The sequence below is a fragment of the Equus quagga genome, chromosome 14 (assembly GCF_021613505.1).
Source record: "Equus quagga isolate Etosha38 chromosome 14, UCLA_HA_Equagga_1.0, whole genome shotgun sequence".
Classification (NCBI taxonomy): Eukaryota; Metazoa; Chordata; class Mammalia; order Perissodactyla; family Equidae; genus Equus; species Equus quagga.
In genome coordinates, this window is record NC_060280.1 from 24801882 (window position 1) to 24827942 (window position 26061).

At 36.4% G+C, this 26061-nt stretch overlaps 2 protein-coding genes across 2 annotated transcripts; both read left to right on the forward strand.

Moving 5' to 3' along the window:
• The first annotated feature begins 5607 nt into the window (after positions 1-5607).
• LOC124225716 (olfactory receptor 52A1) lies at positions 5608-6558 on the forward strand. The gene has a single exon (XM_046638349.1). The coding sequence runs from the start codon at positions 5608-5610 to the stop codon at positions 6556-6558; it is 951 nt and encodes a 316-aa protein (XP_046494305.1).
• A 13477-nt stretch (positions 6559-20035) lies between these two features.
• LOC124225468 (olfactory receptor 52A5-like) lies at positions 20036-20986 on the forward strand. The gene has a single exon (XM_046638145.1). It carries the CDS (start codon positions 20036-20038, stop codon positions 20984-20986), a length of 951 nt encoding a protein of 316 aa, XP_046494101.1.
• Positions 20987-26061: the final 5075 nt, after the last annotated feature.

The following is a 26061-nucleotide window of genomic DNA, read 5'->3' on the forward strand; positions in this document are numbered from 1 at the left end:
TGCAAGTCTAACAATTAATTAGTTCCAGTCTCTTATTTATTGATTAGTGTTGCATGAGTGCAAGTATTCCATCAATTTCTAGCAGGAAAAGAGAAAATAACTGTGTCAAAAATTCACTGAATTTGATTGCAGTATGAGATGCTATCAGTAGCACAGAGAGAACATGATGCTAAAGTTACGTTTATCATTCAAACCTGAAAAGCCAAAAAAAAAAAAGAACTAAAATATTTATAGGGCGAGAAATACTACAAAAATAAAACAGAATAGATGTAAAACAATAAAGACCAGTGAAGTCTGAAGCAAAATGAAGATACTTTTCCCTATAGGAAGAAGGCAGGAACTATGCAGCTCCAGTAAATTTTCAGCTACTAGGATTAAAATTCCAATGTTACAGTATTTTCAAAAGAAACCACATGTCCAAAATTTTAGGCTATTTTGAACAATACTATTATGATTATTTGGGTAAAAATCTTGCACAGGCTACTATTTTATTTCTTTTTGATAAATACGACGAGTGTGGTTACATGGTCATATGTTGCATGTAAGGTTAACTTTTAAAGCAAACATTAACCTCCTTTCTAAGGTAGCCATACAATTTTACATTCCTCCCAGTAGTGCATGAGAGTTCTAGATTTTCATCATTATCATCAAAAATCATCAATCTTAGTCTTTAATTTTAATCTTTTGTAGTTGGTTTGTAGTTACATCTCATTGTGAATTTAATTTGCATTCTCCAATGACTAAAGATGCTGAGTCTCTTTTCATGTGCTTATGCCCCATCTGTATCTTTTTCTGTGTGTATGTGAAGCAACTTCAAATCTTTCTAAACATATGAAATATTTCACGCTCTATAGATATTTTAGTTAATTTTTCCTCCTTGAGTTTTTCTGGTTTGGGAAGATAAGTGTAAATTTAGCATTATGCTCTCTTCCGTGCTTCTGATATAATCCCATGATGGGGAAAAGATTTGGAGTGCTACTAAACAAATATTTTAGGGAAAAGCTAATTTGTCTTATTTATTGTAAACGTGTTTTTATATATCTTGGATACAAATAACTGGCTACATATGTGATATGTTCTCCAAGTCTGTGGCTTTATTTTAATCTCTTGAGTAGCATCATTGAAAGAAGAATTTTTTTTGATGAAGTCTAATTTATGGATTTATTTTTCCTGGTTTATGCTTTTGGGTCCTTTCTAAGAAATCTTTGCTTAATACACGTTCACAAAAAATGTTATGTTTTCTTCTAGCAATTTTATAATTTTAAATCTTACGTTTAGGTTTATAATCCATTTCAAGTTACTTTTTGTTTTGTAGCAAGGTTGATTTTTTTATAGCTGTCAAGTTGATTCAGGATTATTTGTAAAAAATACTATTCTTTCTCCATGGAATTACTTTGACGTTGTTTTGGAAAATCAATTGATCTTATGTGTGGACATATATTTCCGACTCTGTATTCAGATGTTTTTCAGTGATTTTGGCAATACAAATCTCTTAACGGCAGCAGCTTTATTAAAAAAAGAGATGGACAGAAAATAAATCTAATTGATTTTATTCTGCTGAAGACCTGGACTGCCATATTGCTCTATGATTCTTAATGAATAATACCTATATTTTTGGAAAACAAATTAGAATTGATAACTTTATAGAATATTTAATAGTCAAACCAAAAGGCAAAAAGAAATAAAATAGGTATGTATTGATCTAGGTGTGAAGGTGTTTCCAAAGGTTTCAAGAAAGTGGGAGAAAATTGTTTACCTATCCTGCAATTAAATGAAGTCATCAGGGGTAATTTTTCAAAGGATGTGCAGCATGAATGAATAAGATACGCTGGCTGTACGTTTCTGGAGCAGAGTGAGAAAATATGAGCTAGAAATATTGTTAGGAGTTAGCACAATAAAGTTAAATACTAACTTATTTTGAGAGGATAGAATTATTAACAAATTTGTATAGTTGAAGGTCAAAAGAATAGAATTTGGGGGAGCATCAAAATTTCAATACAATCAGTAGAATAGAGGAGGAGGGAACTAAAATGATAAACTAATCTAAATAGTTTGTTTCTGACTCAAGAATAGGCTGAAGATTAGCTCAGATGCCAAGATGACCTCTGAATCAATTCCATTCAATATGAAGCAGTGCCTTTGTTTCACTCTCCTTCACAGAGGAAATTCTGCAAAGAGTATTTAGGGTAACTTGTTTTTTCATCTTTATCTCTTATTCTCACTGTAATCCATTATGAATGCCCTCCTCCATTCCACTGAAAATAATCTTCCTAAACTTACCAATGTCTCAACATTATCTCAAGTTCCTCTTAAGGTTAGCTACATATAATAAAGTCTGGAAACCAGGTGAACTATGTCAAGGAGAAAGTTACCATGTACGTAAGTCTTTCTTAGAACTTATCATTTATTCTCATGATAAAAGACATACTAATTCATCTCACCATATCTCTGAAATTTGAAGGCATATATATATCGTATCCCTTTTTTCTTTCCATTATGAGCACATGGTATGATGCCTTTATATATGTGAGGCATGTAACAACTGCTTTTAGAAGGAAGAGAGGATGAAAAGAAAAGAGGGAGTAAGGTATGAAGAAAAGGATGGAGAAAACTTTAGACAAATGTGCAAAAACTTGCTCAGAGCTCAATATAGTAGGATTTAAAATGTCCATCATAATTAGTCATTCTGATAATATTACTAAATTTGCAAAAATAGCTTCGATGTACTAAAAATCTGAGGAATGAGGCTGCTAGAGAATGAAATTTAAATGTGTGATAAAAGAGAATTATGGATAGAGATTTTTCTTTCCAGAAATGCCTTAGTTAAAAGAAAGGACACAAAGATATTTCTTTAAATAAAATTTATTGGCAGAGGAATGTCTCTACATGTAAGAGGACTTAACATTTTTTTGCAAATATGGACATCAGAAAAGGAACTCAGCTTATAAAGAGAAAACTTGAATATACTAACTTCCCTACATTTATCCCGTGGGGAAAGAGAAAAGAGGAAAAAGAGTAGATTTCTGCAAGTTGTAGACAGGCTTTTAGGGATATTAGATGTGGATGGACCCAAGAGGGCTTAATTAAAATCTATTGAGTTCCTTGTGTTTTTCTAAAGCTAGGAAATCCCTCATTCCATGTTTATAATGCCTCCTCCACACATTCACCAGGGAACATTACAATCTGTGCTAGCAGATTTCTTCTCCAATTCAAGCTCAATAAATTGATCTGCACCCCACAATAATACAGATCTTGCTGTGAGTTTTGTTGGAAGATGAGCATACAATCAAGATCATAGACAGACTAATCAAAGAGGGAGAGTGTCTGTATTGCAGAGACAAAAGAAAAGTATGAAAGGCTATGCTGGAGATGTCCATATATTGGCAGATGGCCCCAGCACAAAGCAGATTGGGGTTCATGCATTGACTGGGTACTGATATAGAGGGTGCAGATAGAAGAAAAGGCACTGCAGAACATAAAACGCAAAGGAAGGAGACTGGAACCTCAAGAGGAGAAAAGAGTTGATGAGTGAAAAGTGATGATTGATAGTGATAATAAGAACCAAAAACATCCTTCAGGTATCCTGGAAAAGAAGAACCAGCTCCCAAAAGCAATTGGCGAGGAAGTCTCATTATTCCCAAGTTTGTCTCCATGACTTTTATTACCAGCTTTTCCAATAATAATCACTTCATCCCACCAGCTGTGTACTCACTTATGTACTTCCACCTACCAGCCCAAGATCTACACCTGTCGGATAATGCTCACATGTCAGCTCCTTACTCTTGAGTAAGTCATACACTGTCATTGTTCTTAAAGAATGCCTATTCTAATTTTTATTATCTTTGAAGAAGAAAATCTTTACCCCTATTAGAAAGAGTCAGTAATCTATGGATTGTGGAGTAGCAGAATTAAGCATTGGCGAGCAAACCTGTGGAAATCAGAGTACTTAGCTGACTGAATAATTTATCCTAAATATATCTCAGCTGATACGGCCTTCCTATCATGAAATGACCCCTGCAGACTTGATTCTTTCACCTGAGGCTCAGCAGCATCATCTAGAGCTGCTTCCTGCATCACTGGCATATTTGGTGACATTCAGTATATGTTTGCCTAAGTGTGAGCTTGCTGACCTAAGGCAACTTTCTTGAAGAGTCTATGAAAGAATGAAATAACCTGACTCTATTTTTCACAGAATCACAAACATTTCTCTAATGTACTGCTTAATAAGTTATTGCTTCAGAATATGTAAGATAAAAAGTAATGATTTTGATCACAGGTAAACTTTACGATAAGGCATAAGAACACAAGTTTTCAGAAAATTCCGTCCTCGGTGAATTGAGAGATGCTTACATTTTCTTCAGTTGCCATATAGCCCTCTCCTGAATCATTTCCGGTCCCAAGAACTACCTTCTGTCTTCTGTTTCTAGTTCTATATTTGATTCCTTTTAAGGAACCTGTCCTTTCACCCTTTATTTTCTATTAATTTCTTATGCCTCAGCTCACAAAATGATTCAAGCATTCCAGATGATCTATAGTGCAATAAGGATGTATGAGCCTAAATGGGCCAAATCCCATGCTAATGGTAGCTTTGAAAGCTTAAACCCAAGAAACTAGCTTCTATTCTGGTGAAGTTACTCATTTACCCATTTTGCTGTATCCTGTAGGGATCACAAATGGATCCGCTTACCCCTGGGCATTGCTGCTGCAGGTTTCCCTGCTTCCCAGAGATCCCTCTCCTCTAGGTATTCTGTAATATATATTATGGAATTTCCACTATTTTAATCACACAACTAATTTTAAGGATTTCAGCTGTTGGAAATATAGGCAAAATAAAATAAAATTTTACTAGAAATGTAAAAAGTATCAAGGAATTCTGACCCAGACTCGCCTAAAGTACATGGATTTGAAAAATCTTTTCTGAAGCTCTTCCTTCACATGCTTTTGAAAGGACATCCAGTCTTACTAGATATATAGGAACCTATAGTTATTATGTATAGACATAATGTTGCATAGATCATATAGATATATATAGATATATAAATATATTAAGCTCTTGGGTGTCAACTGTTTCTATCGTTTATCTTTTTCACAGGGAACATTATATACTAATACTCATAAGAGTCTAAGAATTGGCTTGCCCATCTGATTCTTCCTGTGTTAGAGACAATTGAGGATAATAGCATTCTAGGGGAGTATCTGGAATGTGGAGTATGGAGAGATACATCAGACTCTAATTAAAATGCAATTTCCAGGCCAAATAAACAAGTCTAATTTATTTGCCCAAAGGTCCAGAATGGAGATAACAGACAGATCAGCAGCGAATTCCCTTACCTAGGTGATTGTGCTGCTTCTAATGCAGTTTTCCCGCCATGCACATAACACCTTATTGTGATACAGCGCTTGTGGAGGCTCTTCCTGAAAACAGTGATGTGTTTGTATGGGTCTCTTTTCCTTTCAGTAGTATGAATGATATAGATGATATGATCTTAGAGTTTCACCTATTTCTGACAGATTCAATACGATGACCTTGGATAAAAATAGGAGGTAGAAAGGGAACAGAAGCGCTGACTAACTTCTGTCCTTCGCATCAGGAGGTGCAAAGACACTATGTCCACGTCCAACAACACAGTCTTCATGCCTTCTGTGTTGACACTAATAGGAATCCCAGGCCTGGAGTCTGTGCAGTGCTGGATTGGGATCCCATTCTGTGCCATGTATCTCATTGCTGTGATTGGAAATTCCTTGCTTCTGATCATCATCATATCAGAGCGCAGCCTCCATGAGCCCATGTACATTTTCCTAGGTGTGCTAGGAGTGACAGACATTGTGCTTGGTACCAGCGTTGTGCCCAAAATGCTCGGAATCTTTTGGCTTCATATTCCAGAGATTTATTTTGATTCCTGCTTGCTTCAAATGTGGCTCATCCACACATTTCAGGGCATGGAGTCAGGCATCCTGCTGGCCATGGCATTGGACCGCTATGTGGCCATCTGTTACCCATTAAGACATGCTTCCATCTTCACTCACCAGCTAATCACCCAAATAGTGTCTGTCGTGGCACTCAGGGCTGCCATTCTTGTAGCCCCATGCCTAGTATTGATAAAGTGCCGTTTTCAATTTTATCATACAACAGTCATCTCCCACTCCTACTGTGAGCACATGGCCATTGTGAAACTGGCTGCAGAAAATGTCCGTGTCAACAAAATCTATGGTTTGTTTGTGGCCTTCACCGTTGCAGGTTTCGACCTCACATTCATCACTTTGTCCTATATTCAGATATTTATCACAGTTTTTCGTTTGCCCCAGAAGGAAGCTGGGTTGAAAGCTTTCAATACTTGCATTGCTCACATCTGTGTCTTCCTCCAGTTCTACCTCCTTGCCTTCTTCTCCTTCTTCACACACAGGTTTGGTTCTCATATCCCCCCGTATATCCATATTCTTTTTTCTAGCTTATACTTGCTGGTCCCTCCATTTCTCAATCCACTCGTCTATGGTGCAAAGACCAAGCAGATCCGTGTCCGTGTGGTAAAAATGTTCCGTTCACAATATCCACCTTGATTAACATCTTCATGCCTCTTTATGCAATAACACTCTCAAAACTAAACAAAATAACAAAACTACACATTATTTGAGAAGCTTGAGTTTTCTATTTAATTTTTTTGTGAAATTTGCCAGCATGTTAGATCGTTTTCAAATATCATCGCCCATGACAACTATCAGTCAATGGGGTCGTGGATCCTACCATCGTCATAAGAATGAGAAATGTAGAAAGAGCAAAATAGTGAACATATGTTATTTCTTTCTCTCTTTTATTTTTTAGTCCCTGGTTCAGCTTCCTCCTGTAAAAATTTTTCTCCAGATGGATTCTCACATTACTATGATTCTCTCACTGATTTTAAATGTACCCAAGTCTAATTGTTCTAGGGTGCCCACGTACTCAATGAAGCCATGTTGTTGACCATTTTTCTTATTTTCCCAGTCATCTTAAAAAAAATCAGAGTAAGTGCATCTTAATCGTGTTCTACTAAAACAACTCCTCCACCCCTGCAAAACAAAATCCCTTCAAGTATCTAATGAGAAAACATCTCAAAAGTTCAGTACTTATTGAGGGTCGTTCAGGAAGTCACAGGCACAAAAATCGTGAGAACTCATCTTCCACTTTACACATCAATACTTTTCCTGCTACCTCCATCATTTACTTCCTTATTCATTCATCAAGTACTATCACAAACCTATAATGTTATAGATATTATGCTAGAGAATAGCGGTATACTGCTAAATTTGACACAATGCTTATGTTTCATGGGTTTGCAGCCTTATGTTTCTGGGAGAGAGAGAGAGTCAGGGAAATGAGAGAGAAGCAGTGGTGCCCACAAAGATTATGAGGCTAGCGAAGAGGATGAAACATCGAATCTAACTGAAAGCCCTGGTCACTAGAGTTATGTTTGTTTCATTTTCTATTTTAATTAGGAAGTCTGATTTTTGAGTTATGATGAATAAGTGTCCAAGCAAGTAAGGACACAGCATGCCAGGTAGATGATAGAGGAGATTTAAACTAGAGAATGTATTTAAGGCAACTGCACAGTTTCGTTTTGTTTCTTTCTCTCAATGTAAGGTACAATTTTGAAAGACAAAGAAAATATGAAGACCAAGAATGGCCGTGGACACTGTGTAAAGTTTATCATGTGTCATTGGAGGGGTTTTCTCTATGAGTAAGGCATGTATTGTTGGTGTGAATGCATGTGTGTGTGTCTGTGTGTGCACCTGTGTGAATCGACTTGAGCGCGTGGCCGTATATCTTCTCAGTGGATATAAAACAGCATGTGTCAACTTGACTGGGCCCCAGGATGCCTAGATATTCGGTCAATCATTATTCTGGATATTTCAGTAAGGGTGCTTTGGGATGAGATTAACATTTAAATTGGTAGACTAAGTAAAGCAGATCACCCTGCGTAATGTGGTGGTCCTTGTCCAATCAGTTGAAGACCTGAATAGAAGGAAAAAGCTAACCCTTCCCAAGTAAGTGAGAAATGTCACTTCCTGAGGCCTTTGAATTGGAATATTGACTTTTTTGCTATCTTTGGGTTTGAACTGTAGCATTGGCTCTACCTGTGTCTTAGTTTGCTGGCCTTCAGACTAGAACTACACTATCAACTCTTCTGGTTCTTAGGCTTCAAACTCAAATGAACTAAAGCATTTGGATCCCCTGGGTCTCTAGCTTGCCAACTCACCCTGCAGAACTTGAGAGAGTTGCCAATATCCATAATTTCCAATTCCTTTTAATAAATCTCTTTTTCTCGCTCTCTAAATATATCTTATCGATTCTGACACTCTGGAGAATCCTGATTAATACAATGATTTTTAAGAAAAAGTCATTAACTTGAGAAGTTAAAACTGAAATTAAAAGTTATGATGGGGTTTTTATATAGTAATACCTGTGCCCGTATTTTATGATTTCATACCTTTTAGGTGATAACTCTGAGAACAAGAAGGTACTAGAGCAAAGAATAGTGATATTGTCTCCTATGGGCAAGGCCTCAGGCTGCACACCGCCAATGCCAATTTTCAAATTTTATTTGTAGTGGACACAGTTTTTAACAGGAAAGATCTCAAGCATTATATCAAAAAGTGAATACCATTAATTAATAAGTGATTTTAGCAAGGTTGTAAGATATAAGGTCCACATAATTTTTTTAATATAATCTACATGCTGGAAAAAATAACTGGGAAGTAAAAATTGATAATTTGCTATACAAAATATGAATTTGCTATCCGTATAAAACCATGAGACATTTAGGATACGCTTATGTGGACAATAAAATGAAAAAAATTGCGGTGCTGGCCCAGTGGCGCAGAGGTTAAGTGTGCACGTTTCGCTTCGGCGGCCCGGGGTTCACCGGTTCGGATCCCAGGTGTGGACGTGGCACCGCTTGTCAAGCCATGCTGTGGTAGGCATCCACATATAAAGTAGAGGAAGATGGGCACGGATGTTGGCTCAGGGCCAGTCTTCCTCAGCAAAAAGAGGAAGACTGGCAGCAGATGTTAGCTCAGGGCTAATCTTCCTGAAAAAGAAAACAAAAAAAAGAATTGCAAGGATTCTATACTGTAAATTATAAACATTGTTGAGAGAAAGTAGACAAGACTTAAAAAAGTAGAGAGCTATACCGTGTACAAGGATTGGAAATCTCGATGTTGTTAAGAGGTCAATTCTTCTTGAATTTATCTAAAGATCCAAAGTAGTCCTGAATGGAATCCTAACAAACTTTTGTGATAAGAATTGAGAGCCTAAATCTATATTTAAATGGAAATTCAAAGGAAGTAAATCCAAAGTAATCTGAAAATAAAAAATTACTTTTGAGTATTTACAATACCTGAAATTAATACTTAATATAAAACTATAACAATCAGGACAGTGTGGTATCAGCATTTAGATAAAGAAATAGATTAAGGAAACCAAATATAAAATCCACAAGTAAACCCACATTTTTATAGTTGATTGATTTTCTACAGTTTATAAAGCAATTCAGTGGAAAATGGAGAGCCTTTTCTAAAAATGGAACGGCAACCACTGGTAAAAATTAGTATACATATATAGAGAGAAACAACTTCTATTACATACCACACAAAATAGTATAAAACTGAAATGTTTAGTTAGAAACTAAATTCAGATCCTCTAAGAAGAAAAATATTGAATAAATACAGACTATCTACATAACTTGAAGATACGAAATCTTTCATTAGGACACACAAAGCTATAAGCTATCATCTTTTTAAGAACCTTAACTTCAACAAAAGTGTAATTTTGAGAAAATTAATAACTAATAAACAGACTATGATATTGTGCCATATATATGTATATACACACATATATTCTGACAAAAGACTTAGATGTAAATTACGTAAATAACTCTTACGACTCCATCATTAAAAGGCAAAAATGGGCAAATTTTTTGCACTACATAAAAGAAAAAAACTACTAAGATACCCATTGACATCAATAAATATCAAAAACATTTTAGTGAGTAAAATAAGCTGAACAGTTCGTATTTTTATAGTTCTATTTATATGTTGTTCTAGAACAGATGAAATTAATCTAAGGAGAAAAAAATAAAAGCAATATCTTCAGCAGGAGTGGGAGGCAGAAGACATTGATTGGGAGTGGGCATGATAAGGGAACTTTCTGGAGTGATTGAAATATTCTATATCTTGATAAATTTTGGGGAAATACAATAGTCGTGAGATAAGCCTAAGATTTACACTTTTTACTATATGTAAATATTTCCACAAGACAAAATGTAATGTCAATAAAATTTGAAGATGTATTATGTTTGTTTTCACAATAATATTGACTATCAATCTGGAGACTACTCAATGTGTGTTTTAGGCTTGACAAAATGACAAAAATATTGAGGATAGTGGAAGATAATTTTCACAGTGTTGAGAAGAGAGTTGCCGTTATGGAAAGACATGAGACTAGAATGAACACTGAGGATTTGGATTCTGATTAGAATTTTAAGTATGGATTCATTATTTTTAATAGAGAGAGATACATACATATGCAATATAAAACCAATTACATAATTGGGCGTTTCTGTAAGTAAAGCTGTATACACGTTTATTTCTGTACATCTGTTTCCTAGCTACGTTCACTGAGAGGAGCTAAAAGCAATGAGCAAACAGTAGCAACGAATGACCCTTGTGCCTAGATCTTGGTTTCTCAATAACTTTGTTCCTTAAAAGAGACCAGGGCTCCTTGGAAAAATGGTTGTTTCGAGGGCTGGAGCTGGGAAAATGTAAAGTAAGTCAGGACCATAATGCTGGGCCAGAAAGTAAGGAAGTGCTCAAAATATGGCTGGGAGGTGTAAAAAGGGCACAATATCTAGTTTGAAGGGGCTCTTTCTACACAAATTCAGGGAATTTTGAGCATCAAAATAAATAATTATTGTAGTGATATAATCCATTGAATAAAATCAGATTCTATTCTTTCACACACGTATGAATAAAGCAATACAAGGATAAACGAACAAAAATACACTACCTGAATATAATCATGAGGAAACATCAAAGAAACACAAATTAAGGATATTCTAGATAATAAATAGTCTAGCTTCTTCAAAGCTTTCACTATAAAGAAAGAAGAACAGTCAAAAATACAGAAACATAGGGCCTGCCCAGTGGTGCGGCGGTTAAGCTTGCATGTTCTGCTTCGGCAGCCCAGGATTAGCAGGTGCGGACCTATGCACCACTTGTCAAGCCATCCTGTGGCAGGTGTTCCACATATAAAATAGAGGAAGATGGGCACGGATGTTAGCTCAGGGCCAGTCTTCCTCAGCAAAAAGAGGAAGATTGGCAGCGGATGTTAGCTCAGGGCTAATCTTCCTCAAAAAAAAAATAAAAATAAAAAAAAACTCACCGTGGCAGCGAGTTTCATGGCAGAATTTGTCCTGCAGGCAGCCAGCTGGGGCATCTGCTGACAATAACTGATTTGCAGCCGCAGTGCTCCTTGTGGAGACAACGCAGGAAGATTTCACAATAAAATGCCAAGTTGTTGGGTAAAGATATTGAACATATTCACTATTTGAATACTGAAATTCATCAGCCAAAAAACATATTTTAGCTCTCTTAATGGTTAGGCAATCATGATGAACAGCTCCTTCTAATTCAGAACATCATCAGTATAAGGAATTCTGTTTGTCTTTCTTTTGCCTTAACAAATCTATACACATCCACTTCATCTAAAAATTAATAATAATTTTATTACTGGTTTGTGTTGATAAGAAGGGAATGTAGAACATAGCTCTCTTATATCAGAAATGTATAAGAACACCATCCTGTCCATCGTGATCCTGGCAGGCATATTATTAAGAACCCATATGCACTAAAAAGGTACCTGGCTCATTTTGGCTATTTAAACTCCTTAATTTAGCCATTCTTCAGCATGATCCCTCTACCTAAAAGACAGCAGTATTGGGAAACAGAATAAATTTAAGGAAGAAATGATTGCTTTTAATGTAACTTAAAGGTCAAAGCAAATATTTCTGGAAAAATACACACGCAGAAATGATCTTTCAGGGTGGTTTTCTACAGCTAAATTTTTCTGGAGCAAAATCCAAGCATTTAGTTCTTTCCACAATATTAAGTTGACAAATGGATATTCAAACATGTCGCACTTCAAAAACCAAGATTTTCTTTTAAGTGGATTAATATAAGTCCTGGCAAAGTTAATACGCATTGATGCTTCTATAGTACCCTTTAATAAAGGAATAAATTAATTTACAGGAAAAGAAAAACAACTGTTAGCATAGAACTTTCCTTACCTTTCCTATGGCCTCTAACCAATTTTCTTTTTTAAAGAATGTAGACCAAGGTTGTTCAACTCTGCAGCTACTAGGAAAATAGCATTATTTAAATTTAAATAAAAACTAATCAAATTAAAATAAATTAGAGTTCAGTTCCTCAGTCTCAATGACCTCATGTGTCTAGTAGATACTATATTGGACAGAACACATATGGAACATTTTTATCATGACAGAAAATTCTACTGGTGAGCTGTGGTCTACTTAACAAAAAGTAAGTGTAAGCTTATCCAGAAGGAAAATTACACAGAAACTTGCCGGGAGCAACAATTCACTTATAAATCAACCTACTGATTGAGAAGCCTCAATTTCTTGGAGTTTAATTATGAAATGACTGTTTTCTTCCAACTATGCCCAACAGCATTGCTGGTCAAATTTGCTTCTCCAGCTAGGTGATTGCTACCTTAACAATGCCTTTGGATGATTCCATGGTCATTTCCAGTTACCAGAAATTTTCCAGTAAATAAGACTGAATGCGGTTCTTTTTTAAAACTTGAATTTCACACTTGACTCAAAACTCTTCTGCTCTCTTATCTCCTTCCCCCACAACATGCAATCTTTAGTGTTTGAAGTGGATGGGGGGGGGGTAGTTTGTCTCTGAGACAACTTCTTTTCTTCCTTCTAATATTTATTTGTTACTCTGGATGTAGAGACAGGAAGGGAACGCAGATAGGGTAACAAAACTCTCCTTATTTGATGGTCTCCACATGTTGGTTAGGGCGGGTCCCTGCTCTACCTCCAGTTTAGGCTGATTTCAATCTGGTTCTGGTGGCTTCTTCTCATGTGGCAGCCTTTACATAAGCGGTGTGTATGTGAAGTTTCATGCATGATTTATCTGTGTCAGAAATCCGTCCAGCATCCCAAGGCCCCTCCAAGGGGCAACTTATCTCCTTCATCCTCACCAGGAACATCTCTTCCAACAACAGACACGAACACTTCCCTTAGCTGTGAGGGAGTCCCATAGTGAGGGAAGAGACACAAAAGCAAAGCACGTCCTACTTTTAGCAACAGAATAAGTCTCCAGATTCTGCAGCTAAGTAAATATTTAGAGGGACAGAGTGTCAGTCTCCCCTTTTCTGAGACACCTCCAATTTTCATGAGGATCTTAATAAAGCTGACTCACTTTGCTCCATTGATGGAGAAACACCAGTCTCCACCTCCAAGGGCAGTGGAAGGAAGAAACTTCAAGGGTAAATTGTGAATATTCTCTGTCGCTCAAGTTCTAACACAACAGGAGAAAACTGGGTGGATAGGGAAGAGGAGAGATGATAACTAGTGGTGGCAGTAGGGACAAATGCTATTTAGCAACCTTGGCAGCTAGTAGTGACTAAGGAAAACTCAGTGCCTTGTGTCCACAGCTTTGGGTTTAGCCACAATTCAAAGACAACAGGAAAAATCTAACTCTACATTCTCTTGCATATGCGGTGGATACTAAAATCCACCCTTAAACATATTTCTTAAATTTTCCATCCTACCATAATAGAGAAGATTTTAGTGGTTTGGAGGTCTGTTCCAGAACAGATTCCACATCGAAATAGGTAAAACATTTACCTTTTGATACTTGACACTTTACAATTTCAAATTTGCTGTTTGCAGCCAACACCAGAGGTGAACAACCCTAATTCATCTGGATAGAGAAACAGTCTAGTTACAAAGTTTCTCAGAGTGAGAACACATGGGCTTCTTTGACCAGGTTATTTGTGATGGAACCAGCCAATGGCTAAGAATGAGAGTAATCTATTCACATGAGCGGGAGGGCCCAGTGCAGGTCAACTTCTACCTGAATATCTGAGGATTACTCCTGAATAATGAATATTTATATTTGAATAAATTAACTCCAATATAGTGATAACAAGCATGAGATTCAGATTTCAATGCCTGACCTGAAGTCCATCTCCAACCCATATTAACTCTGTGAATTTCAGCAAGTCACAGAACTTTCTGAGCCTCTGTGTAATCCTCCCTAATATAGTGCTGCATGAGTAGCTACGAGGGTCATACAGGATCATGCAAATGCAGGGCTTGCATTGCTCTTAAACATTTATCATTAATTTTTACATTACATCCTGATAGCATTAGAGCCCATGAATTGTTTTAAATCCTTTAGATGGAGGAAGATGAGGAAGAGAAACACAGGAGGAGGAGGAGGTGACTTTCAAGGAAATGCTTGACAGACTAACTCGTGATCAGTAATTTTACGTTTTACTACACGCACTGCCCATTTACTGGATGGCTCTGTTCTCCATTGCCAGACTGTGCTCCCAATGTGATTTTTTTTCAAGCAACATATCATTTTGGGTGTAATTTTCCTTTTTTATTAAAATCACATTGCCATGTGACATTTACCTAATTTGTTTTATCCATAGAAACCACTGAGGCTGGGGCCGGGCCTGGTGGCACAGCAGTTAAGTCCGCACCTTCCGCTTCTGGTGGCCCAGGTCTTGCGGGTTTGGATACGGGGTGCGGACATGGCACCGCTTGGCACGCCATGCTGTGGTAGGCGTCCCACATATAAAGTGGAGGAAGATGGGCATGGATGTTAGCTCAGGGCCAGGCTTCTTCAGCAAAAAAAGAGGAGGATTGGCAGTAGTTAGCTCAGGGCTAATCTTCCTCAAAAAAAAAACAAAGAGAAACCACTGAGGTTGATCGTTTTTTGAAATGCGTATCTTTTTATGATGCTTCTGTAAATTAGAAAGTCATAAAGACTCAGCTCACAAAATTTCACATAAAAAGGAATTTAGGGGGATGGCACGTTGGCTGAATGGTTAAGTTTGCACGCTGCAATACGGCAGCCCAGGGTTTCACTGGTTCAGACCCTGGACACAAACATGGTGCCACTTGTCAGGCCATGCTGAGGCGGTGTCCCATGTGCCACAACTGGAAGAACCCACAACTAAAATATACAACTATGTACTGGGGGGATTTGGGGAGAAAAGAAAGAAGAAAGAAGACAAAAAAAAATTGGCAACAATTGTTAGCTCAGGTGCCAATCTTTAAGGAAAAAGAATGAGTTTAATACTAAGAAAGGCCTGTTGTGTCTAAATGTTCATACCTCTCACCACCTTTTTGTAACAACATTAGAATAAAAGAAAATATTTGCACTGAAATAAACATTAGAAAGCAAAATCATCTTTTAAAGCATTTAAGTAAAAATACAGTTTTTAAGAATTTTTGTTAATAGCAAAACCTTTTCATTTTAATTTAGTTATTTTATATGAAGGCAACTCTGAGCCAGTAATATAAGCACTTGCTATGGACTGAAATGTGACTCCCCAAAATTCATGTGTTAAGCTCTATCTCCCAAGGTGATATAATGGCACATGGAGCCTTTGAGGGATAATTAGGTTTAGATGAGGTCATGAAAGTGGGACCCATGAGATAAGATTACTGACCTCATAAGAAGAGACAGCAGAGACCTTACTCTTTCCTTACCTGCCGTGTAAGGACACAGCAAGAATACAGACATTTATAAGCCAGAAAGAGAACTCTCATGAGAAACTGACCATTTTGGCACCTTCATCTTGGAACTCTAGACTTCAGAATTATGACAAAATATTTTCTGTTGTTTAAGCTATCTAGTCACTGGTATTTTGTTATGGCAGCCTAAGCCAATAAAGACCGAAGTATACGTATTTTCTTATCAACAGAAAGAATTGAGTTTGTTGAAAGAAATGTATGAGTTCTTGCAAAAATAAAGACATGTTAAATTGAAAGGAAAAAAAAAGAAAGAACAAGAGGAGGGACAATATCAATAAGAAGCAGAATAGGAAGCCCCAGACCCTTCTTATTCCCGCCAAGATACCCACTCAACAACGTCCCTGAATCTAAGTGCTAACAGGAAAGGTGCCAGGGTGGGAGCCACTGAGAAGAAAAGCCATGGTTTGGACTAGCATGTAGTCACTCTCCGTATTATCCCCCCAACCACCAATTCAGTATAGAAGGAGCTGGAGAAATCTCCAACTGCTTGCTTCTCCAAGTGAGTCCAAGTGACTCCCCAAGGATCTGGGTTTTTGAGGGACCGATCGAAGCGCTGATTTCTGTGTTACCTCTCTTGGAGCACTGATGGAACCTGGCAAACTAAAATGCCTGGGGACTACAGAGAACAAAAGAGCTAAATGGCTTTCTGCTGCTGCCTCTCAGCTGGTAAGTTCATAAAGATATAATGGATGATGCTAAAATCTTTGAAAATACATAAAATCATTTCAGCCTAATTTGGAATGTGATTGTGACAATTTGGTGAGACTTGGTTTGGATACAGGAAAGATTAGGGTCATCAAAGTTCATCGCAAGAAGCTCAGAAAGTGAAGGTGATTGCAGTGAACTTTCCAGTCAGCCCCTTCATGGACATAAACAAGAAATCAGTGCTTCTCTGACTGGAACTAGATTACAGAAATATTTCTTTTATTTTTCTGTCAGTGTATCTATATTGATTAGTCTGAATATCTCAAGAATTTTTAGGGGCTGTCCCCATGGCATAGTGGTTAAGTTTGGCGCGCTTCGCTTGGCGGGTTTGGATCCTGGCACGGACCCACACTACTTGTTAGTCAGGTTCTACAGTGACCCACATACAAACAATGCAGGAACATTGGCACAGATGTTAGCTCAGGGCTAATCTTCCTCAGTAACAACAACAAAAAAATAAATTTTATTACTTTTGTTGGCTCATTATTTTTGTAAATACTGTCATTGACTTCTTTTGTGTTGTGTTGGAACACTTTCTTCTCTTAGGAATTTTTAAAAGGAAACCATTTTGGTTCTCAGGCCCAAAGAGAAACCAGAGTTTGGGAATTTCTTTTAGTTGCAGAACTGTTATTAGACAATGACTCTTCTAAGTTCTGAACCATATTGTGCCTCCATTTTCACCCTCGTCCCAAGTGAATCTAAACACTCACCAGGGATTGGAGAAAACCAATCCTCCAGGTGTGTCCTATAGTACAAAACACTTGTCCTTCACTAACTGAAACACCCAAAAGATCCACTCTATGGCTCCTATGTGTGTTACCCCAGAGGATCTCTGGTAAGTCTTTGGGCTTGAGTTTCCACACTGAGCGTGGAGAAATGGAGGACTGGTTTCAAAGAGAACACATAATCCACGTGATCCTATATGAAGCCAGGTTGACAGGAAATAAATAGAATCTTACAGTAGTTGAGTGTTCAAATAGTATAAAAATTTTGTCTCACGCTTTTCGGAACATTTCTGAATCAGTTAATGACACAATGGATGACAAATTTTAAAGTGAGTTGACAAATAGGATGATCTCTAGAGAATGATCTGAGCTGATAAATGAACGGAAACCCTATTTGCTAAAAGCTCAGGAAATTATACCTGTTTAAACTGGGAAACATTCAGAGGAAGTGATGCCCTTCAAGTCATTCAGGAAAAATGCTCATTTAGATGAAATGCTCACAAAATATCTGAGTTGTGTTCTAGGTGACCTTAGAGGTCTCAGATGCACTTCGTTTTTCAGGTGAAAACATTTGAAGGATGATGGAGAGAACGCAACTGTGAGATTTTTCTATGTCCCCAATCTGTTGTTTTGGATCCTTCTCACTGTCTTTATCTGTTTTATACTTTGCTGAAATAATTTCAGAAATTGAGCTTTGGAATTACTAACAGATAATAAATATAACTTGTCAATTAATATTTTGAATATTGTGAGGAGGAAATATTTTCCTGAAGAAGAGAAAAATAAAGACTAAGCAATCAGCAGGCAAGGAAACCTCAAAGGCTTTGAAAATGATAAGATAAAGCCATTCATAGGAGGCTTTGAAAATTATAGTGTTGTATGTTGGAGTGACCAGTGAAGGGCAAGAGAAAGAGGATGGATCTAGTTCCATGAAAAACAATGTATAGAAAAAGTTATCACATCCATAGAAATCATAGTATTTAGAATGAATATAAGATGCGTTAGGGTATAAGAAATGAAAACATTACGATTCATAGACAGTCTATGCTATTATAAATTCTTAATAAGAAGGCTTAAGGATGGAATAATGGTTATTGATGGGGAGAGAAAAGAGCAAAAGGCATAGATTGGAGCTTGGCATTGAATACAAAAGATGTGCAAATAGCAGGGCGTAGTAAGGGACAGCAAAGGAACATAGATGTGAATTTAAAATAATTGATGTTTTTTCTCAGATAATAAGTAGGAAGAGTTGCGCAATGTGTGACTGGGTTTTGGAAAACACTGAAACTTTGAAAAATTAGGTTAAAAGCATTCTGCATCTATTGGAGAGGGATCAGACTATGACGAGATTAACCTGAGAAGACAAGCTAGTGAACTTCAAAACAGAAAATATTCTCATCAAACTTGTTTTCTGATTATGATCAGCAGAGAGGTCTACCACAACAGTGAAACCTTTATTGGCAACGAAGTTGGAGTCCTTGAAATAGCTTTACTCTGCGTTCAATGATTCTTTTCCTAATTCCAATTGGTAGGTCATGAAAAACGACAGACGTGCAACAAATGCAAGATAAAGGAAATCTGTTTTGTACAGTAGTCAAGGACCAGAAAGAAAAATACATTTAATTTTGCTCTTTGAAAAGAATTAAGTGAAGTAGAAACATAGAACCTGATGGTTGGCTTTGCAGTGACTTCGTGAAAAGAGATAGAATATAAGAGAGGAGTAACTGCAAAGGAAAAACTAAGATGGAAAATATTGCATTGTATATATACACAGCATCTTCTTCATACATTCATCTGTTGGTGGGCACTAAGGTTGTTTCCATATTTAGGCTATTGTGAATCACACCACAGTAAACATGGTGGTGCAGATACATCTTCAATATTCTTTTTTCATATCCTTTGGATATCTACCCAGAAGTGTAATGACTAGATACTAGGATAGATCTGTTTTTGATTGTTTTATGAATCCCTATATTGTTTTCCATAGTGGCTGAATAAATTTACATTCCAACCATTAGTGTACAGGGTTCCCTTTTCTCCATATCCTCACCAACACCTATTATCTCTTGTCTTCTTGATGATAGCCATTCTAACAGGTCTGAGATAATATCTCATTGTGATTTTGAATTGCATTGCTCTGATGATTACTTTAATCAACTAGGAGAATGAAGGAAATCCTGACATTTGTGATTCTGAGGACGTTATGCTAAGTGAGGTAAGTCAGGTAGAGAAAGATAAATGCTTTATTATATCACTGTATAATATGTAGAATCTTAAAAAAGAAAAACTCATAAAAACAGAGAGTAAAATGATGGTTACCAGGGAATTACAGTTAGCAAAATTAGAACGATGTTATTTAAGGGTAGAAACTTGCAACTAGTGGATAAATAACTTCTGGAGATCTAATACACAGTAGAGTGATAATAAACAACACTGTCTTATAAATATTAAACTTGCTAAGAGACTAGATTTTAATTACACTCCCTACAAAAAAAGAAAGACAATTAGTTGACATGACAGAGTTGCTAGCTAAAGCTATAATGGCAATCATATTGCAACATATGCATCAATTTGTTGTGCACCTTGAACTTACAAAATGTAATATGTCAAATATATTTCAATAATAAAGATAGGAATGTATACTCCTAATGTAACTAAAGTATATTATGCTAAAATAAATTAATTTGTTCTTATTTATTATTCATGAAGTCTTGCCATGGAATAGAAGATGAAACAGGATTATCACTCCTTGGTTCTGCTGACCACACCACCATGCTCATATTCAATGGCTCCATCTTCATGCCCTCTGTACTGACACTCATCGGGATTCCTGGCCTGGAGTCAGTGCAGTGTTGGATTGGGATTCCATTCTCTGTCATGTACCTCATTGCTGTGATTGGGAACTCCCTAATTCTAGTTATAATCAAATATGAAAACAGCCTCCATCAGCCCATGTACATTTTTTTGGCCATTTTGGGGGCCACAGATATGGCGCTTAGCACCTGTATTCTTCCCAAAATGTTAGGTATCTTCTGGTTTCATTTGCCAGAGATTTCTTTTGATGCTTGCCTTCTACAAATGTGGTTTATTCATTTATTCCAGGGAATTGAATCAGGGGTCTTACTGGCAATGGCCCTAGATCGCTATGTGGCCATCTGTGACCCCTTGAGACATGCCACCATCTTCTCTCAACAACTCTTGACTTACATGGGAGTTGGGGTGACACTCAGGGCTGCTATACTTACAGCACCATGCCTGGTACTTATTAAATGTCGTCTTAAACTCTACCGAACTACAACCATCTCCCACTCTTATTGTGAGCACATGGCCATTGTGAAGCTGGCTACTGAAGATATCCGGATCAACAAGATATACGGTCTCTTTGTTGCCTTCACCATCTTAGGGTTTGACATAATCTTTATCACCTTGTCCTATGTTCAGATCTTTATCACTGTCTTTCGATTGCCCCAGAAGGAGGCACGATTCAAGGCCTTTAACACATGCATTGCCCACATTTGTGTCTTCCTGCAGTTCTACCTCCTTGCTTTCTTCTCTTTCTTCACACATAGATTTGGTTCACAAATACCACCATATGTTCACATCCTCCTTTCAAACCTTTATCTGTTAGTCCCAACTTTTCTCAACCCTATTGTCTATGGAGTGAAAACCAAACAAATCCGTGCCCATGTCCTGAAAATGTTTTTCTCCAAAAAAACACCTTGATCATTAGTGACTCCATCTATAGAGATTTCAGGTTGGTTAAAAGGAGTGACTTGAATATGGGAAAGTTATATCTTCTACAAATATCAAATACAGAAAACAAATCTTTAAGTATCAGATGCTTATAATGAAGGAGATATTTAACAAATCATCAAAATACTTAAGAATTTCTATCTGCTATTCATAAAAAGAACAAACTCTCTTATGCGGAGATTTCAAATTTTTTCTGTTCTTCTATATGGGGCCTAACAATTTAAACCTAGAGGTTACTCTCTGGCAACACGTAGGCCAACATAGAAACAAAATTACAGACAACAATACTTGATTGCAGGTAACTTTCATGGACCATGTCACACATCAATATTCTCAACAGCTAACCCAAACCCACAGCTAGGATTCTGGTTATTTTTAAAATATTTGCTTGTGAATCTTTATTTTGAGAAATTTGAAATCACTTATCTATTTTTGTCTGCTTTCTCTGAAATAAAGATGAATATAAAAGTAATGTAAAATTAGTAATACCAATATCAGCAATACAAAAAGTATATGATGCAAGCCAAAGTCTATAAACATTGACTAAATTGCATAAGAAAGAACGCACAAAAAAGATTGATAGAGAAAAATTGGCATGTTCAAAAATGTATTTTTTAGGGAAACAAAAGTGTGATCTGTACTTAAATAGAAGACATCCTTTCAGAGCCGCAAGGTTTAATGATTTTAACTAATTTGAGTTTTACCTAAATTTGGAGGTTTATGTTCTAGAATTGAATACATAGACAAATAAGTCCCACTGCATTTAGAGACTGCCTACAGCAAATATTTAGTGTAGAGGACCTGTGTCATATTTACACTTATATTAATGACACACAGGATAATGCCTGAGACTTTTTAGGACCTAAGTAAAATTGACATTGAACAATAAACAATTTAAACATCTCCTTGCTCTGTTTCAATGGTCTTCAATAGCAAAACTTCTGAAGACTTCAAGGTATTATGCAACATCATAGAGAATTTATGCCAACATGGTAAACAAAGAAGACTGCTTGAACGAGACATTCTGTAAAGTATGAGCCAAACATAAACCTAGAGTATGAGAAACTGACTCCTAAAACAGACTTCAGGTCTTTCTTCAGTGTTTGCTATTCCTCTCTCCACACAGCTTCATCCTCTTTCAGACGCCGGCATCGATAGACATCAGGTATAAATTTTCTTTAATTAACCTTCAAGATCAATAAGATGATTTTTAAAAAGAACCAAGGGTATGGGGAGAGACATCTGGATCTCTAATCCTGGACTTATGCATCATAAGAGTAAGAAATAACCTGAGAAACGTGATTAGAAAAAAAGAAGGAGACCATATCATTCAAGATGTGGAGGTAGAAGATAATTTCGCACAAAAAACTCATTGAATGAAGCAGAAACAAGTTTGAGTCATAATGACCTTGGCTTTTGATAAAATTTATATAAACACAACTATATGAAACGGGAGTGAACAACACAGTGACAAATGGAATAAAACAACATGTTAATGGATAGTCAGACATATTTATCCCATGCCAACAGTGATCAAGAGAGAGCAGGAGTGGACTTACATCAGACAAAACAAACTTTTACTCAAAACTGTCATAAAAAGCAAAGAAAGACATTACATAATATTAAAGGGGTGAATTCACAGGGGAAATATAATACTTACAAAAATATATCCAATATATAATCACCAAATATATGAAGCAAATATTGGTGCATACAAAGGGAGAAATAGACCACAACACAAAAATAGCAAGAGTTCAACACCTCACTTTCAATAATGGATAGAACATCCAGACAAAAATCAATGGGAAACTGAGGACTTGAACACTATAGTCCAAATGGACCTTATATACATATACGGAACATCCCACCCAAAAGCATCAATGGAAACATTTTCCAGGGTAGATAACATGTTTTGTCAGAGAACACATCTTAAAAGTGTAAGAAGATTGAAATAATACCAAGTATCTTTTGTGATTACACTATAGTGAAAGTAGAAAGCAATAACAGAATAAAAACTAGAATATTCACCAAAATGTAGAAATGAACACACTCTTGAACAAGTGATGGGTCATAGTTCAAAGAGGATATCAAAAGGGTTATTAGAAAATCACTTGAGACCAATGAAACAAAACACAGCATACTAAACCATAAGGAAAGTAACAAAAGCAGTACTATGACAGATGTTTATAGCAATAAATGACTATATTAAACAAGAAAGAAAAACATCAAAAAATAATCTAAATCTGCATCAGGGAATTAGAAAAAGGAAAATAAACTAAATCCAAATTAACAGCAGAAGAAGTAACAGTAGAGCAGAAAGAAACAAAATAGAGAATAGAAAACAACAGAAAACATCAAGAACTAAGATTTGATTTTTAAAATATTAACAAAGTTGACAAACCTTTAACTAAAGTAAGAAAAGAGCAGAAGATTCAAGTAAGTAAAATCACAAGTGAAAGAGGAAACATTACAATTGATACCACAGCAAGGCCAAGAATCATAAGAGACTATGATGAACAATTATAAGCCAACAAATTGGATAACCCACAAAAACTGAATAAATTTCTAGATATATACAACCTACCAAGACTGGATCATGAAGTAATAGAACATCTGAACATGTCCCTAACTTATAAGACGATTGAATTAGAATCAAAACCACCTAGTAAATAAACACACAGTACCAGATGGATTCAACGGTGAATTCTACCAAGCATTTAAAGAACTGACTTCATGGGCCGGCCCAGTGGTGCAGCAGTTAAGTGCGCATGTTCTGCTTCTGGCGGCCCAGGGTTCGCCAGTTCGGATCCCAGGTGCGGACATGGCACCGCTTGGAACGCCATGCTGTGGTAGATGTCTCACATATAAAGCAGAGGAAGATGGGCATGGATGTTAGCTCAGGGCCAGCCTTCCTCAGCAAAAGAGAGGAGGATTGGCAGCAATTAGCTCAGGGCTAATCTTCGCCCCCCCCCCCCCAAAAAAAAAGGAAAAGAAAAAAGTAAGGAATTGACTTCAGGGGCCAGCCCCATGGCCTAGAGGTTAAGTTTGGCACACTCGTTTTGGTGGCCTGGGTTTGGTTCCCAGGCACAGACCAACACCACTCACTGGCAGCCATGCTGTGGCAGCAACCCACGTAGAAAACAGAGGAAGATTGGCACAGATGTTAGCTCAAGGTAAATCTTCCTCAACAAAAAGATGAAGATTAGCAACAGATATTAACTCATGGCTAATCTTCCTTGGCAAAAAAAGAAAGAAAGAAAGAAAGAATTGACTTCATATCTTCTCAAACTCTTCCAAAAAGTTGAAGAGGGGACTCTTCCAAACTCATTTATGAGACCAACATTACCCTGAAACCAAGGTATGACAAGAGAAGAAAATTGCAGACCAATATCCACAATGAACATAGATACAAAAATTCTCAACAATATATACGCAAACTGAATTCAAGAGCACATTACAAAGATCACACACCATGACTAAGTGTGATTCATACCTGGGCTGCAGGGATAGTTCAACATACGCAAGTCAATAAATATGATGCACTATATCAACATAACGAAGGGAACAAGTAATATGATCATTTCAATAAAAGCAGAAAAATCATTTCACAAAGTTCAACATTTCATGATAAAAACTCTCAACAAATTAGGTATAGAAGAAATGTACTTCAATATAATAAAACCATAGACGAGGAGCCCTCACCTAACATCATCCTCATTGTTAAAAAATAAATCAAAATTTTTTTCCACTAAGATCAGGGTCAAGACAAAGATCACTCTTGCCACTTACATGCAACATAATTCTGCTAGTCCTTGGTAGAGCAATTTGGCAAGAAAAGTAAATAAAAGTCATCCTAATCAAAAAGAAAGAAGTGAAATTATTTCTGTGCAAAGATGACATGACCTTACATGTAGGAAGTCCTGAAGATTCTACAAAACAAATTCTTAGAAGTAATAAATAAATTCTGCAAAATTGCAAGATACAAAATTAACCTGCAAAAACCAGTTGTGTTTCTATATACTAACAACAAACAATCTGAAAAGGAAATTAAAAAACAAAAATCACTTTCACAATAGCAACAAAAAGAATAAGTCTTTGGAATAAACTTAACCATGGAGTTAAAAGACTTACAATAATACTAAAACTACAAAACATTTCTGAAAGAAATTAAATTATACACAAATAAAGAAGAAAAACTCTCATGTTCATGGATTGGAAGAATTAATATTTTTAAAATGTCATTAATATACAAAGCAGTCCATAGATTCAATGAAATTCCTGTCAAAATCCATAGTGAATTTTTTGCAAAATTGAATAAACAATTGTAAAATTCTTATAGAACTGGAAATGACTTTGAATAGCCAAAACAATCTTGAGAATGAAGAACAAGCTGGGACATCATGCTGTTGATTTCAAAACATATTACAAAGCGACAGTAATCAAAACTGTATGACATTGGCATAAAGACACACATATATATTCCTCAACGAGGTGGTTACATATGGATGTCTACGTTGTGAAAATCATTTAAGCTGTGCGACATGTGATTTTGTATGAAAGTTAGACTTTAAGAAAAGTTTTTAAAATATTAGGTAAATAATTGCTCAGAAACAAAACAAAAATAGAAAGAGAGAGGAAAAAGAAATACTAAGGAGCTGTTGCAGATTAAAGGATTTTGGAGAGACATGAATATTAAATGCAATGTGTGACCCTGGATTGGATACTGGGCAAGAAAAAATGTAGCTGTATAATTCCTTTGTACTTCTGTCTAACTTTGAATGTTGACTGTAGGTTAGCTTATAGTACTGTTTCAATAATAAGTGTTCTGATGATGATTATAATATGATAATTATGCAATAGAATATCCTTTTCCATGGTAAATACATATAGAAATATTTAGGAATAAAGGGACACTGTGTCTTCATCTTACTCATAAACAGTTCAGGAAAAAATTATCTATCTATGTACGAAATGGTAAAGTAAGTGCTCAAAATCCAGTATAAACAATTTGTGAACCTGGGTCAATCTTATAAATGTGTGTTTTG

Excerpts from the sequence above, each read along its gene's own strand:
- LOC124225468 (XM_046638145.1), top strand. The coding sequence starts at position 20,036 with ATGCTCATATTCAATGGCTCCATCTTCATGCCCTCTGTACTGACACTC.
- LOC124225716 (XM_046638349.1), top strand. The coding sequence starts at position 5,608 with ATGTCCACGTCCAACAACACAGTCTTCATGCCTTCTGTGTTGACACTA.